Source organism: Portunus trituberculatus, chromosome 40 (assembly GCF_017591435.1).
Source record: "Portunus trituberculatus isolate SZX2019 chromosome 40, ASM1759143v1, whole genome shotgun sequence".
Taxonomy (NCBI): Eukaryota; Metazoa; Arthropoda; class Malacostraca; order Decapoda; family Portunidae; genus Portunus; species Portunus trituberculatus.
In genome coordinates this window covers 13,447,543-13,464,536 of record NC_059294.1, presented here as the reverse complement: position 1 = coordinate 13,464,536, position 16,994 = coordinate 13,447,543, and the positions used below count along the sequence as shown (strand labels likewise).

General features: G+C 36.7%; 1 protein-coding gene across 1 annotated transcript in view; it reads left to right on the top strand.

Annotated features, from left to right (window-relative positions):
• Nucleotides 1–16,994, top strand: part of LOC123515988 (L-2-hydroxyglutarate dehydrogenase, mitochondrial-like) — a 37,086-nt gene that overhangs the window by 2,646 nt on the left and 17,446 nt on the right. Inside the window, exons 5-7 of the mRNA XM_045274949.1 lie at nt 1,043–1,240; nt 1,420–1,581; nt 9,217–9,326. Of these exons, the coding sequence (XP_045130884.1) occupies nt 1,043–1,240; nt 1,420–1,581; nt 9,217–9,326 (470 nt within the window). The remainder of the gene's footprint in view (nt 1–1,042; nt 1,241–1,419; nt 1,582–9,216; nt 9,327–16,994) is intronic.

The following is a 16,994-nucleotide window of genomic DNA, read 5'->3' as shown; positions in this document are numbered from 1 at the left end:
AAATTTTCATCTATTTATAATATAGGGATGTATTCCTTAGAGGAGAAACTTTGTACATATGTGAAATATTCTTTTGAGTGGTTATACAGTGGAGACTCAATACTTTAACTTAATTCGTTCCAAATGGCTGTTTGAGTATTAAAAAGTTCGACTATTGATACCTATAAATCAGATAATTCATTCTAATCTTAGCAAACCTTCAAGTTTGTAAAAATTTCTCTGTTTTTTACGATATTGATTTGTATATATCATAAGTGAAGGCTGGTGATGGATAACTTAGAAGAGGGGAGAAGGGTGGGGAGGAGGAAGGAGGTTGCCGGAGGGTGAGTCACCATCTATGAAAACGTCTTTGTAACTTTTCTCCTGGTGTTATTCCTGTGAATCCACTAGTGGAGGGCTGTGGCTCACCAACACTTGCACTCTCACTAAATTCCTTATTTTCATCATTAATAAGCTCCTTTGGTGTCTAAATTTCTAATTTTCTAAAAGAAAAACTACCGACAGAATGCAGAAGAAAGTTGTTTTTCCAAAGACATGGCAAGCCTAGGGATGCGCACCGGCATCCGGTATACCGGTATTACCAGTAATATGGTATCAGAACAGTACAGTGGCGGCTGTGAGAAGAGAGAGGACTGAGCTTTGTATACGACCAAATGTGTGGCTGTTTGATTATCAGATATTTTCACCACTAATAAGCGTTTGGCGTTTATAATGAAAGACTACAGATAGAATGCTGGAAAATGTTATTCTGATGACCGCAGCAGCACAAGTCACAACTGGCGGAGGGGAAGGGGGATGCAAGGGAGCCTTTTGTTTACAACCACGTGTTCGACTATCAGATGTTTTTTCGAGTATTACATTAAACTTTTGTGTTCGAGTATTTAGACGTTTAAGTATTTAGTCTCTATTGTATATTGCTGAATATGTTCAGCATATAAATTATTGAAAAGTACATCAGTGTCAGGATGAATGCTGCGTGTAGTTTTGTTAATCTATTTCTATAAAGTCTGGAGGTAATATCTTGGTAATATTCTATTTTCAGGGTGTGAAAGCTATCTGGTCTCCACATACTGGCATTGTTGACTGGGGTTTAGTAACAGAACATTATGGAAAAAATTTTCGTGATCTAGGTGGCAGCATCTATCTTGACTTTGAAGTTAAAGATTTTAATTTAGTAAAGGAAGGTGGAGATGAAAACTTTGACACAAAATACCCAGTTCGAGTCGTCAGTGATGGAAAGGTTAGTATATATTTGCAAATCATAATATCTTTTTGATGATTTCTTATTCCTCTTTCTCTTTTTTATTTGGGTCTTTTAATGCAGACAAATCTCATGTTAAGTCATCAATCATTTTTTAGAATGCATGATAATTAAATTTGTTGGCTGTGATATAAGTCTTTCATAGATTTGTGTACTAGTCTGTCAGATGCAAGTATGTGCTGACATGTGGAGGTCTTCAGTCTGACAAGCTGGCCAAATTATCTGGATGTAATGAAGATCCCAGAATTGTACCATTTCGGGGAGAATACCTACTCCTGAAGGAAGATATGACTCATCTAGTGCGTGGCAATATATATCCAGTAAGTGAGGTGTGAATGTTAATAAAAGACGAGTGTATGTGAATCTGAATATGAGTGTATGAGCATCTGAAGTGAATTCATTAAGCATAGTATTTAGTAATGCTTACACTCTTAAACAATTAAGATTTTTTATTGTTGATAAAATTGGTTCCTATTCTGATATGTACATTATTCAGCTTTGCATTTATGAGTCAAATTACACATGTATTTTAGTAATGAAGTAACTAAGTAAGTGCAGTAACAAATAACATTTTTATATATTAACCCTGGAATTATGGATAACTCATTTACATTCTAGAGTAATGGTGTCCACCCTTTATGTATTGTATGCATTTACCAGACATGCATAAGATCTACTATCTATCACTGTGTAGTTGCAAGGAAACAACATTCAGTAGTTTCATCATTGTGCTGTAAGGGAATAAGCTCAGAAATTTCTACAAGTGTGCGTGTGTGTGTGTGTGTGTATATATATATATATATATATATATATATATATATATATATATATATATATATATATATATATATATATATATATATATATATATATATATATATATATATATATATATATATATATATATATATATATATATATATATATATATATATATATATATATATATATATATATATATATATATATATATATATATATATATATATATATATATATATATATATATATATATATATATATATATATATATATATATATATATATATATATATATATATATATATATATATATATATATATATATATATATATATATATATATATATATATATATATATATATATATATATATATATATATATATATATATATATATATATATATATATATATATATATATATATATATATATATATATATATATATATATATATATATATATATATATATATATATATATATATATATATATATATATATATATATATATATATATATATATATATATATATATATATATATATATATATATATATATATATATATATATATATATATATATATATATATATATATATATATATATATATATATATATATATATATATATATATATATATATATATATATATATATATATATATATATATATATATATATATATATATATATATATATATATATATATATATATATATATATATATATATATATATATATATATATATATATATATATATATATATATATATATATATATATATACAGTGGTACTTCGACATACAATCGCCCTAACATACAATTTTTTTTGTTTATATACGAAGAAAGATTTCATATAATTTACGCCTTAAAATACGACGATATTTTTGAGATACGATTAGCCATCGGTAGGTGACGCAGCGATCGCTCGGCTATCCGGCTAATCCGAACATTCAGCCCGCATTGTGTATCGTTGTTCATCCTTTGTGCATGTATGTGTCTGCAGGACCGTTTCTAGCTATAGGCGGACAAGGCCATTGCCTAGGGCCCCCAAGCCACTAGGGGCTCCCTTGGGTAGCTTGAAAAATTCTAATTTCCTAAGTCACCCACGGGCTCTGACGAAAAATTGAAATCTAGGGCCCCCCCAAAACAGCATCTTGCCTAGGGCCCCTACAAAGCTAGAAACGGCCCTGTGTGTCTGTGCTCCTTGGCAGTGTGTAGTTTTTATTAGATTTTGTGAACTCAAGATCCCGTGATCATGGGTTCCAAAAGTAAAAGTTTGGCGAGAAACACACAAAATAGCCTGTATTCACATATTGATTACACTTAGAAATTGAATAAATGAGTGAGTACAAATGGTTTTCTGCCCACAAGCAACTCATCCTCTTTGCAATGCAAAAAACCAGTAGTCTCTAGATGTCATGGTTACCAAAATATCACAGGTTGAATGAGGTAGTATCATCGGTTTATGTGGCCTTGCGTCCGATCAGGTTCAGCGGCCTTGGCGAGAGCGAGAGAAAACGGGCCTCTTGTATCCTCTCTCTCTCTCTCTCTCTCTCTCTCTCTCTCTCTCTCTCTCTCTCTCTCTCTCTCTCTCGCCTGTTCTGATACCGCTCTCATTCAAAAGTAACATGGCGAGAGACCCAAGGTATAGAAGTAAGGCGCGTGGGAGAAGTGTCAGAATTAGACACAATGAAATCACTGTCGATCGCTCCTACCATTTATCGTTGGTGACACAGTGACGTAAGCATATGTTTACTCCTGATGAGTGTTGCCAGCTCACAAGCAAAGAAAACAGGAAGAAAATAACCTAAATATAGCCGTAAAAAAGCCTAAACGTCTATCGACCTTGTGTGATGAACGTCTATCGATGTGTCCCGAGTTTTGCTGGTTAAGTTGTTATTTTAAGCAATATAGTTAATTTATATCATGCATACAATAAACATTGTATTTTTCTTATATTAAATCTATATTTGGTTGGTATTTAAAACATGTTATTTTTTTTTTCTTTTGTTCTTTTTTTTGGGGAGTGGGGTGTAAATTCATATCACAAGAACGATCTAATTGTATTTCCATTAATTTTGATGAGAAAAATTGATTTGATATATGATTTTTTGATACATGACGATCGTCACGGAACGAATCAAAATCGTATGTCGAAGTACCACTGTATATATATATATATATATATATATATATATATATATATATATATATATATATATATATATATATAATATATATATTATGTAAGAGGGAGAACTGCCAAGGGTAAAAAAAATGTATATATAAGAAAAAAAAGGCCATAAAAGATACGAAAGAATTAATCAAAAGCTTGGGACAAATGTCTTGACACCTCTCTTTTAAAAGAAGTTAAGTTGTAGGAAGATGGAAATATAGAACCATGTAAGGAGTTCCAGAGTTTACCAGTGAAAGGTATGAATGATTGAGAATACTGGTTAACTTTTGTTTTAGAGGGTTGGACAGAATAGGGATGAGAGGAAGAAGAAAGCCTTGTGCAGAGCAGCCACAGTAGGAGGGGGGGCATGCAGTTAGCCAGATCAGTAGAGCAGTTAGCATGAAAATAGTGATAAAAGATAGAAAGAGATGCAAAATTTCGGCGTTGAGAAAGACGCTGAAGGCAGTCAGTCAGAGGAGGGGAGTTGATGAGACAAAAAGTTTTTGATTCCACCCTAAATAATAAAGCTTTATGAGTGGTACCCCCCACTCCCCCAAACATGAGAAGAGTACTCCATACAAGGACGGATAAGGCCCTTCTACAGAGTTAGCAGTTGGAGGGGTGAGAAAAAATGGCAGAGATGCTGCAGAATGCCTAACTTTGTAGAAGCTGTTTTAGTGAGAGATAAGATGTGAAGTTTCAAGTTAAGATTATGAGTAGAGGACGGACTGAGGATATTTAGTGTGGAAGAGGGAAACAGTTGAGTATCATTGAAGAAGAGGGGATTGTTGTCTGGAAGGTTGTGTCAAATTGATAGATGGAGAAATTGAGTTTTTTGAAGCATTAAAAACTAGCAAGCTTTCCCTACCCCAATCAGAAGTCTAATAAAAATCAGAAGTCAGGTGTTCTGTGGTGTTCCTGTGTGATCTGTTGACTTCTAAAGGACTGGTCGTCTCTGAAAGGATGTAGAAAGATGTATGGTGGTATCATTAGCGTATGAGTGGATAGTGCAAGAAGTTTGGTTAAGGTCATTAACGAATATTAGAAAGATAGTGGGTGATAGGACAGAACCATGAGGAATATCACTGTTACTAGATTTAGGAGAAGAACTGTGGCCGTCTACCACAGCAGCAATAGAACGGTCAGAAAGGAAACTTTAGATAAAGTTGCAGAGAGGATAGAAAATGCAGGGCAGTTTTGAAATCAAAGCTTTGTGCCAGACTCTATCAAAAGCTCTTGATATTTCTATAGCAACAGCAAAATTTTCACCGAAATCTCTAAAAGAGGATGACCAAGACTCAGTAAGGAATGCCAGAAGATCACCAGTAGAGTGACCTTGACGGAAGCCATACTAGCTGTCAGATAGAAGATTGTGAAGTGACAGATGTTTAAGAATCTTTCTATTGAGGATAGACTCAAAAACTTTAGACAAGCAAGAGATTAAAGTTATTGGACGGTGTTTTGAGGGATTAGAACTGTCACTTTTTAGGAACAGGCTGAATATAGGGAAACTTCCAGCAAGAAGGAAAGGTAGAAGTCAATAGGCATAGTTGAAAGAGTTTGGCCAGGCAAGGTGCAAGCACAGAAGCACAGTTTTTGAGAACAGTAGGGAGGACCCCATCAGGTCCATAAGCCTTCCGAGGGTTTAAGCCAGAGAGGGCATGGAAAACATCATTACGAAGAATTTTGATTAAAGACATGAAATAGTCAGATAGAGGAGGAGTGGGAGGAACAAGCCCAGAATCATCCAAGGTGGGGGTTTTAGCAAGAAGAGTTCAGCTTTAGGAACCGATGAGATAGTAGTGGTGCCATCAGAATGAAATAAAGGAGGGAAAGATGAAGTAAAGTTATTGGAGATTTTTTTGGCTAGATGCCAGAAGTCATGAGGAGAGTTAGAGTTTGAAAGATTTTGACATTTTCTATTTATGAAAGAGTGTTTGGCAAATTGAAGAACAGACTTGGCATGATTGTGGACAGAAATATAAAGTGCATGAGATTCAGGAGATGGAAGGCTCAAGAACCTTTTGTGGGCAACCTCTCTATATATCATGTATAGCACGAGAACAGGCTGAGTTAAACTAAGGTTTAGAATGTTTATGTTGAGATAAAGAATGAGGAATGTACGCCTCCATGCCAGACACTAACACCTCTGTTATGCATTCAGCACACGGAGATGGGTCACTGACACGGAAACAGTAATCATTCCTGGGAAAATCAGCATAATACCTCCTCAGGTCCCCCAATCTGGCAGAGGTAAAATGCCTGAGGCATCTCCACTTTTGGGGGATCCTGAGGAGGGATTGGAGAAATAGGACAAGGTACAGAAATGAGATTGTGATCGGATGAACCAAATGGAGAAGATAGGGTAACAGCATAAGCAGAAGGATTAGAGGTGGGGAAAAGATCAAGAATGTTTGGCGTATCTCCAAGACGGTCAGGAATATAAGTAGGGTGTTGCACCAGTTGCTTTAGGTCATGGAGGATAGTAAGGTTGAAGGCTAGTTCACCAGGATGGTCACTGAAGGGAGAGGAAAGCCAAAGCTGGAGGTGAACATTGAATTCTCCAAAGATGGAGATCTCCAGGAAAGGTTAAAGAGATAGAATGTGCTCCACTTTGGAAGTTGAATTGTCAAAGAATTTACTATAGTCAGAGGAGTTAGGAGATAGATAGATAGCACAGATGAATTTAGTTACAGAGTGACTATTGAGTTGAAGGCAGATGGTGGAAACCTCAGGAAGATTCAATAGCGTGGGCACAAGGACAAATTAAGTTGTTGCACACATTGATGCAACATCCAGCATTGGAATGAAAATGAGAATACAGAAAGTAGGTGGGAACAGAGAAGGGGTTACTGTTAGTTGCCTCAGACAGCTATGTTTTGGGAAGAAAAAGAAGATGTTTAGTAGAGGAGAGGTGGTGTTCTACAGATTGAAAATTAGATCTAAGACTGCAGATGTTGCAGAAATTAATGAAGAATAAGTTAAAGGAGGTATCAAGACATTTTGTGACGCCAACAAGAGAGCAATCCGACATGGGGACATTTCTGATCCTCTCCCCAGGAGGGGACTCTGAGGCTGGATTTGAAGTTGCCATTTTTTTTTTTTTAATTTTTAATTTTCAGTGAAGGGTGTGTGTGATAAGTGCATGTAGCTTTATGAGAAGTAGGAGAGTTGTCTTTAGAGGGCACGCTGTGACTCCTCACTTGAGTTGTGAGACACAAAGGGAAACGTTCAGTGAGATTACAACTAGTTTTAATGGAGAATTCACAACACCTACTGAACTAGTGCTATTAAACCTCACTGGGAGTAAATTATCGTTTTGGTAGGTGTCTGCTACCTCATATATATATATATATACAGTAAGGTCTCAGTTTATGTCAGAGTTACGTTCCTGAAACATGACGTAAGTCGATTTTGTACGTAACTCGAGTTTCCGTACATTTCAAAGCATATTATCGAGTTTTCAACCAATCATTGTTTATGGTCATTCAGGTAAGTTAAAGGTTATATTGTTATATTATTTACAACTATGTAGGAATATGAAACACAAGCTTGTTTTTGTTGTTGATTAGGGCCACGAACGCGAAGGACTGCAGGTTGCTGAGAGGGGTGGATGCCTGAGGCTGCCAGGAGGGTGGGCAGGTCGAATGTTGTGATGCCCACAGGGCGGACAACTGGGAGCGTAGTGCAGTGCGGTGGAAGTAGAAGCATGGGCAACGGGGCAGGAAATGCAATAGGAAAGGGCAATAGGGATCAGCAGACAGGCACAGACGGTGCAAGTCAGCTGTGAGTGTCGTGTGGCTCAGGTGAAGGCTCCGGAGTTGTTATTGTTGTGATGGGTGTGCGAGCCCTCAAGGTCGTCAACCTCCCCATTGTCATGGTAACGGGCATTTCATTTTGTTCTTCCCCCCCTCACACACAGCTGCTGCCTCCCTTCTCATGTCTTTTAATTATGTCCTCTTTTTCTTGTAGCGTAATGGTTTTCCTTTTCTTAGCATCACTGCTGTCACTAATAAGTTTTCTCTTTGGTGCCATTGAGCAAGATACTAAGAACTTGAGTCAGTAAACGCAGAAGTAGGATAACACTCTTGCCACAGGCGATGGTGTGGTGGAACTGAGGCAGGGTGTTATTGTAATCAAGCGTGAGGCGGGCGGTGTGGCGGGCAATCACCAACAATAACAATAAATCCCGCACTTTACGATTTATAAGTTTTTTATTTTTTTAATCTTAAATTGCCTTATAGTGAACTGACGTAACTACGAGTTTGACGTAACTCGAGACCGACGTAACCCGGGACTTTACTGTATATATATATATATATATATATATATATATATATATATATATATATATATATATATATATATATATATATATATATATATATATATATATATATATATATATATATATATATATATATATATATATATATATATATATATATATATATATATATATATATATATATATATATATATATATATATATATATATATATATATATATATATATATATATATATATATATATATATATATATATATATATATATATATATATATATATATATATATATATATATATATATATATATATATATATATATATATATATATATATATATATATATATATATATATATATATATATATATATATATATATATATATATATATATATATATATATATATATATATATATATATATATATATATATATATATATATATATATATATATATATATATATATATATATATATATACTGTAACAAGTTGATTGAATTTATGCAAGATCCATTAATATATTTCATGTAGTCATTAAATACTGTAAGTGTCATATATGTTGAATGAAGTTGCTGTATAATTTTATAATTAAAAGCAAGTAAATGGCTGGGTTGCTCTCTCTCTCTCTCTCTCTCTCTCTCTCTCTCTCTCTCTCTCTCTCTCTCTCTCTCTCTCTCTCTCTCTCTCTCTCTCTCTCTCTCTCTCTCTCTCTCTCTCTCTCTAGGTTCCAGATCCACGTTTCCCTTTTCTTGGAGTGCATTTCACCCCAAGAATGAATGGAGATATTTGGTTGGGCCCCAATGCAATATTTGCCCTTAAGAGAGAAGGATACAGGTACGTGAAGTATTCTATGCTGAACTTTTTTTTTCATAGGTTATTCATCTTTAGTTTTAATGTATAAGGTGTTATTGTTATTTTTAAAATTTTTATGATCTCATGAAGGCTTTATTTTTGTTATTATTAGTAGTAATAGTTTGTATCACTATATTCTTATTTATTTATTTATTCATTTTATTGATTTTTTCTGTAGAGTGTTCCACAAGTTAAGGTACTCGTACATACTTCAGGATTTGATAGTTAAGTAATTCTAAGTCAGAAATACTCTATATGCATATGCTGTGTTTCATTTTATTTTGCAAGAAATTAACATCAGTGTTGTGTGTTATGGGAGCCACTTGCCTGGGTAGGCCTGGGTGATAACTGAAACATGAGTAAAATGAGGATCCACTGTACTTATTTGCATAGCAAAGAAGTGTTTTACTTGAGGTATCAAAAAAGCAAAACAAGCAGTCATATAGCAAAACTAGAGTAGTAAAATATGAATATCATGAAAATAGAATATTGTATAATGGTGAATCACATATTGGGGAATGCATACACACTGCATGTGTGTGTGTATTTACCTAGTTGTATACTACAGGGCTTGAGCAGGGCTCATAGTGACCCACATCTACATTTGTCCAACTTTTCCTTAAATTTGTGCAGACTTTCTGCTGCTACAATCTCTTCACTGATTCCATTCCAGATGTCCATTGTCCTTTGTGGAAAACTAAACTTCTTAATGTTCTTCAGACACTGACCATATTTTTCTTGGAATGTCCTCCTGTTCATCTATCTCCATACTCCATCAGTTATATCAGATCTTCTCTATCTATATTTTCCATACAGTTTACTAACTTGTACATCATTTTTAGGTCTCTTTTTTCCTGTCTATCCTTCAAAGTTAATAGTTCTATTTCCTTTAGTCTTTAGTCATAGGGAAGATCCTTTATTTCTTGGACCATCTTTGTAGCGGTTCTTTGGATTTTTTTTCTAGTGTCTATGTTTTTCTGCCTGTATGGTTACCATACCACTGATGCATATTCTGGTCTAGGTCTTATCATAGTGGTTATGATCTTTTTCATCATACTCTTATCCATATAATTGAACGCCACCCTGATGTTAGTTAGTGTCTTTTATGTCGAAGCAAATGTTCCATTTATGTGTGTTCTGGAGTCAGGGTGTCTTGCATAATCACTCTGAGGTCTTTCTCTTCACTCCTTTTCATTATAGTCTCTTCTCCCATTTTATATTCCCATGTAGGTCTTTATTACTTTTACCCATTTCCAATACATGGCACTTCCTGGTATTAAATTCTAATTTCCACTTTTGGCTCCATTCCCAGATCTTGTTAATATCTTTCTGCAATTCCATACAGTCACCAATGTTCCTTACTACTCTCAAAAGTTTTGTAGCATCTGCAAACAGACTTATGTAGCTACTCAAACCCTCTTGTTTATTGATTGTATACTTGAAACATAATTGGTGCCAGCACCGAACACTGTGGTCCACTGGTAACTGTGTTCTAGCTTGATGGGGTATCTTTTATCATTGTCCTCATTTCCCTATCTGGTAAGTTGTCTGTCATCCAGTTTAAGATATTCTCCTGTATTCCTCCAATGTGTTCTATTTTCCATAAGAGTCTTCTATCTTACCCTTGTACTTTATCTATTACTGTTGTATAAAAGCTTAGTAAGTTTGTTATGCATGATCTTCCTTTTTTTAAACCAAATTGAGAGTTATTTATTATTTCATTTCCCTCAAGGTATTCTAACCATTTTTCTTTAATAGCAATTTCACAGATCTTTCCCACAACACTAGTTAGTGACACCGGTCTATAGTTTAGGGATTCATTCTTTTTTCCTCCTTTGTATATTAGGACTATGTATGTTCTTTTCCACTCTGTTGGTACCTTCCCTTTCATTTGAGAGCTGTTGATTACATCCCGAGCTTAGTAAGTTTGTTATGCATGATCTTTCTTTTCTGAAACCAAATTGAGAGTTATTTATTATTTCATTTCCCTCCAGGTATTCTAACCATTTTTCTTTAATAGCAATTTCACATATCTTTCCCACAACACTAGTAAGTGACATTGGTTTAGGGGTTCAGTCTTTTTACCTCCTTTGTATATTGGGACTATGTATGCTCTTTTCCACTCTTGGTACCTTCCCTTCCTTTTGAGAGCTATTGATTACATCCAAAATTCGTTCCACCTGTTGTCCTCTACATTCTCTCGATGTATATCCTGACACTTGATTTGGCCCCATTGTCTTTCTTACATAGACTTTTTCATGTGTGTAATTCACCACATTTGTCTGCTGGTCACTCAGCCAGCCTTTCCCATTACAGAGCGAGCTCAGAGCTCATAGACCGATCTTCGGGTAGGACTGAGACCATAACACACTCCACACACCGGGAAAGCGAGGCCACAACCCCTCGAGTTACATCCTGTACCTATTTGCTGCTAGGTGAACAGGGGCTACACATTAAGAGGCTTGCCCATTTGCCTCGCCACTTTCCGGGATTCCAACCCAGACCCTCTCAGTTGTGAGCCGAGCGTGCTAACCACTATACTATGCAGTGTGTTTCACTGTTTGATCTGCTGCAGTCTCTGACGAGACAGCCAGACGTTATCCTACGGAACGAGCTCAGAGCTCATTATTTCCGATCTTCGGATAGGCCTGAGACCAGGCACACACAACACACCGGGACAACAAGGTCACAACTCCTCAATTTACATCCCGTACCTACTCGCTGCTAGGTGAACAGGGGCTACACGTGAAAGGAGACACACCCAAGTATCTCCACCCAGCCGGGGAATCGAACCCCAGTCCTCTGGCTTGTGAAGCCAACGCTCTAACCACTGAGCTACCGGGTGTGTGTGTGTGTGTGTGTGTGTGTGTGTGTGTGTGTGTGTGTGTGTGTGTGTGTGTGTGTGTTTACCTAGTTGTATTGTACAGGGTTCGAGCGGGGCTCATAGTGTCCTGTCTCCATATCTCCATTTATCAAATTTTTCCTTAAACTTATGCACATTATGTGCTATAACAACTTCAATATCCAATGCATTCCACTTTTCCACCATTCTGTGTGGAAAACTGTATTTTCCAATATCCTTCACACACTGCCTCATCCTGATCTTTTCATGTCCTCTTGTCCTTCCATCTGTCAACAGCACCAGGTCTTCTTTGTCTGTCTTTTCAATGCCATTGACCATCTTGTACATTGTTATTAGGCCTTCACGTTCTCTTCTATCTTGTAAGATTGGCAGTCCCATTTCTTTCAGTCGTTCTTCATATGTTAGGTCCTTTAATTCCAGCACCATCTTTGTAGCAATCTTGTGTATTGTTTCAATTTTCTTATACAGAAAGTCCTCGTTATACGGTAGTTCTTTATACGGTAAATTCACAGTTACGGTATTTGGAAATTACTACCCTCGATTCGATATACGGTAAGAAAAATTCACAGATGCGGTATCTGCTCATGTCATCCGAGAAGGCCCAGCGCAGGGGACCAGGGATGATGACGTCATCCACACCACACCTCCCTGCCACTCATAGTACTGACTTTAACTTAACCACCCTTGGAGCCTATTATCTCTTCCCGTTCCCCCCTTTTTTTTTTTAACTGCATTACATATTACAGGCAACCCCCGCTTAACGAAGGGATTACGTTCCTAAAAAACCTTTGTTAAGCGAAACTTCGTTAAGCGAACCGATTGTAACAAGTTTAATCCCTGACTTGAACTTCCATTGAGAGTAAACAAAGCGAGAGTGCATCATAGTACAGTGAAAGGTTTAATGAAAGTAAAAATTATGAAGTTAAACATTTAGGCAGTTTAATTTAAGTCATTATAATGTACACTAATGTATGTATGTATGTAACTTTATAATGTTGATGATCTTAAAATTATGAAGGGAGGGAGAGTGAAATGGGAAAGACACTAACCGGCAACCTGTGGAATGTAAACAAAGGGCACATCATTGTATCACATACAAAACTTATGTACCACATTTCCACAAGGCTTTACATTTTATCCTTTGTAGAGTCACAAGTTCAGGTGGTTCTTTTAGCTTGGAAGGAAGATACGGTCTCACCAGCCTTCATAATAGAGTCTGCTGATTTGAAAATAGTAGAGACAGTAAGTGGAGTCAAGATGGTGGTGAGCAATGCTATAGTTTTCTCTCCTCTCTCGTGTCTGTGAATAATATCCAGCTTCACTTTGAGAATAAGAGACTTCCTGGTCTTCTTAGGAACGCTAGGCCACATTGCAGGGTGTTTTGGTGGTAAGTTGAGCGAGGGAAGACAAGATGTTGCTGATGCTGTTATTGTTTTGAACAGTGGAGTGAGTGCTGAGCGTGTTGTCCACGAGAGGCTTGATCTTGATTCCACAGGTGTCCCAGGATTTCTCCAGAGGCAGGCCTTAGTATCGGCAGCTCCTTGTGTATTGAAAAGCCTGTCAGCTTGCGTGATACGGTGGGGCTTTCAAACTTGGAAAAATTACCTGGATAAAACTTCGTTAAAGTGAGTTTGGTGTTCGTTAAACGAGCAGATGGTAGTAAAATGAAACCTTCGTTGTAGCGAAATTTTGTTGTGTGAACCTTCGTTAAGCGGGGGTTGCCTTTACTTACATGCATTACTAATTAGATGAATAAATGGAATATTAAAGGGTCTAATGTAAGCACAAATATATTCATAATAATTATGGCAAACTCCAAAAAACTACTACCACCGGCAAACCATACAGCAACTGATAAAGGGCACAGATGGGCCTGGCAAGCCCACTATCAGTGAATGGTGGAAGTCGATAACATCAAGCATGCCTTAGGTAACATCAAGTCATCTTGGGATGACCATGAACTTGGTGTGCCACTCACAGTACTGACTTTAACTAGACCATCCTTGGAGCCTATTATCTCTCCTCCCCCTACCCCCTCCCCCTTTTTTTTTTTAACTGCATTACATATTACAGGCAACCCCCGTTTAACGAAGGTTCACACAACGAAATTTCGCTATAACGAAGGTTTCATTTTACTACCATCTGCTCGTTTAACGAACACCAAACTCGCTTTAACGAAGTTTTATCCAGGTAATTTTTTTCCAAATTTGAAAGCCCCACTGTATCATGCAAGCTGACAGGCTTTTGAATACATCAGGAGCTGCTGGTACTAAGGCCTGCCTCAGGAGGAATCCTGAGACACCTATAGAATAAAGATCAAGATCAAGCCTCTCGTGGACAACACAGGCTCTGCCGATACAAAGGCCTGACTCAGAAGAAATTCTGTGTCACCTGTAGCATCAAGATCAAGATCAAGATCACATGCACCACTCACTGCCCAGTCAAAACATAACAGCGTCACCAGCAGCTCATCTTCCTTAGTTCAACTTACCACCAAAACACCCTGCAATGTGGCCTAACGTTCCTAAGAAGACCAGGAAGTGTCTTACTCTCAAGTGAAGCTGGGTATTATTCACAGACAAGAGAGAGGCCAGAAAACTAATAACATTGCTTCCCACCATGGCTTGACTCCATCTACTGTCTACTATTTTCAAGTCAAGATACTCTATTAAGAAGGCTAGTGAGACCTCATCTTCCTTGCAAGCTAAAAGAACCACCTGAACTCGTGACTCTACAATGGATAAAATGGAAAGCCTTGTGGAAATGTGGTACATAAGTTTTGTATGCAGTACCATGATGCGCACTTTGTTTACATTCCACAGGTTGCCGGTTAGTGTATTTCCCGTTTCACTCTCCCTCCCTTCATAAAGTTAAGATCATCAACATTATAAAGTTACGTACATACATACATTAGTGTACATTATAATGACTTAAATTAAACTACCTAAATATTTAACTTCATAATTTTTACTTTCTTAATTAAACCTTTTACTGTACTATGATGCACTCTCACTTTGCTTACTCTCAATGGAAGTTCAAATCAGGGGTTAAACTTGTTATAATCGGTTTGCTTAACGAAGCTTCGCTTAACGAAGTGTTTTTAGGAATGTAACCCCTTTGTTAAACGGGGGTTGCCTTTACATACATGCATTACTAATTAAATTAATAGATGGAATATTAAAGTGTATATTGTAAGCACAAATATATTCATAATAATCATGGCAAACACTAAAAACCTACTACAAGCGGCGAACCATGCAGCAACTGATAAGGGCACAAATGGGCCTGGCAAGCCCACTATCAGTGAATGGTGGGAGTCGTATAACATCAAACATGCCTTAGGTAACATCGTCATCATGGAACGAAGTGAAGACGTCTACCATGAACTTGCCATGTAATAAAGTATAGCCAGAATGCGTGCATGACTTGCCAGGCTTCGCTGAAGACGACATTGGTGTGATCAGAAATGATATAGTAAATCTGTGCCATTGGGCTGGCTTCGATGAAGAAGATGATGATGATATTCAAGATATTTTGGAAAGCCATGCTGAATCTCTCTCAAATGATGAACTTATAGAGCTAGACAAGGCATCACAGGAGGCGGAAGAGGGAGACGAGGAAGAAGAACCTGTGCGTGGCCTAGACAACAAAACTCTTAGAGAATGTCTCGGTGGTGTCGAAAAAGCTCTGGAAACTCTGAAAGAACATGACCCAAATCCTGCCAGGAGTAGCAAAGTGGCTCATGACGTAGAGGTCTCAAGATTTATCAAGAAATCTGTGATGAAAAAACAATAAAAACAACAATCCTCCATCTACTCGTTCTTCAAGCCAGTCAGACATGTCGTCCCTATCACACCTGCCGACCCTGCTACAGCTGGCCCTTCCTCAATATCCTCTTTCTTCAAACCACTGAAACGTGCCGACCCTGCTACAGCTGGCCCTTTTACATCTGCTTCCAACAGCGCAGACGATGACGTCTTATCCTTGTCTGCCCACTCAGCAGAAGATGAGTAAGGGCTGAAATCCCTACTGTCCCTTAGCCTTGGGAAGGACATCATCTGATAGAATACATGGCGATTGAAAGGTAAATGAAAACGTTTTCTGTTTATTTCTTTTGCTCAGTACTTTACTTTTTTATTTTATTTTATTTTTTTTAATGATTATTTTCATTTCTGTATGGGTGACTTTTGACGTGCTGGAACGCATTCCCTATTATTACATGTTATAATAGGTTCGGTATACGGTAAATTCGATATGCGGTAAGGTTTTCAGGAATGCATAAATGGGTTCGGTATACAGTAAATTCGATATGCGGTAAGGTTTTCAGGAATGCATATGTACTGTATAACAAGGACTTACTGTATTCTTTTTAGAGCTCAATGACAACACCACTGCTGCATATTCCAGGCTTGGACGTATCATGCTTGTGATGATTTTTTCCATCATATCTTTGTCCATGTATTGAAATAGTGCTCTTATATTAGTCAATATTTTGTATGATAGTCCAAGTATCTTGCTTATGTGTTTCTCCATATAATCCAAGTATCTTGCTTATGTGTTTTTCGGGGCTCAGATTTTCCTGGATGTTCAATCCCAGATCTTTTTCCTCTTTATTCTTCATTATTTGTTCCTCTTCCATCAAATAGTTCCATACCGATCTTCTTTTACTCTCTCCTAGTTCCATCATGTGACATTTCTTGCCATTAAACTCCAATTTCCACTTCCTGCTCCACTCATAGATCTTGTTTATATCTTCCTGCAACAACAGACAGTCCTCTCTGGTTTTG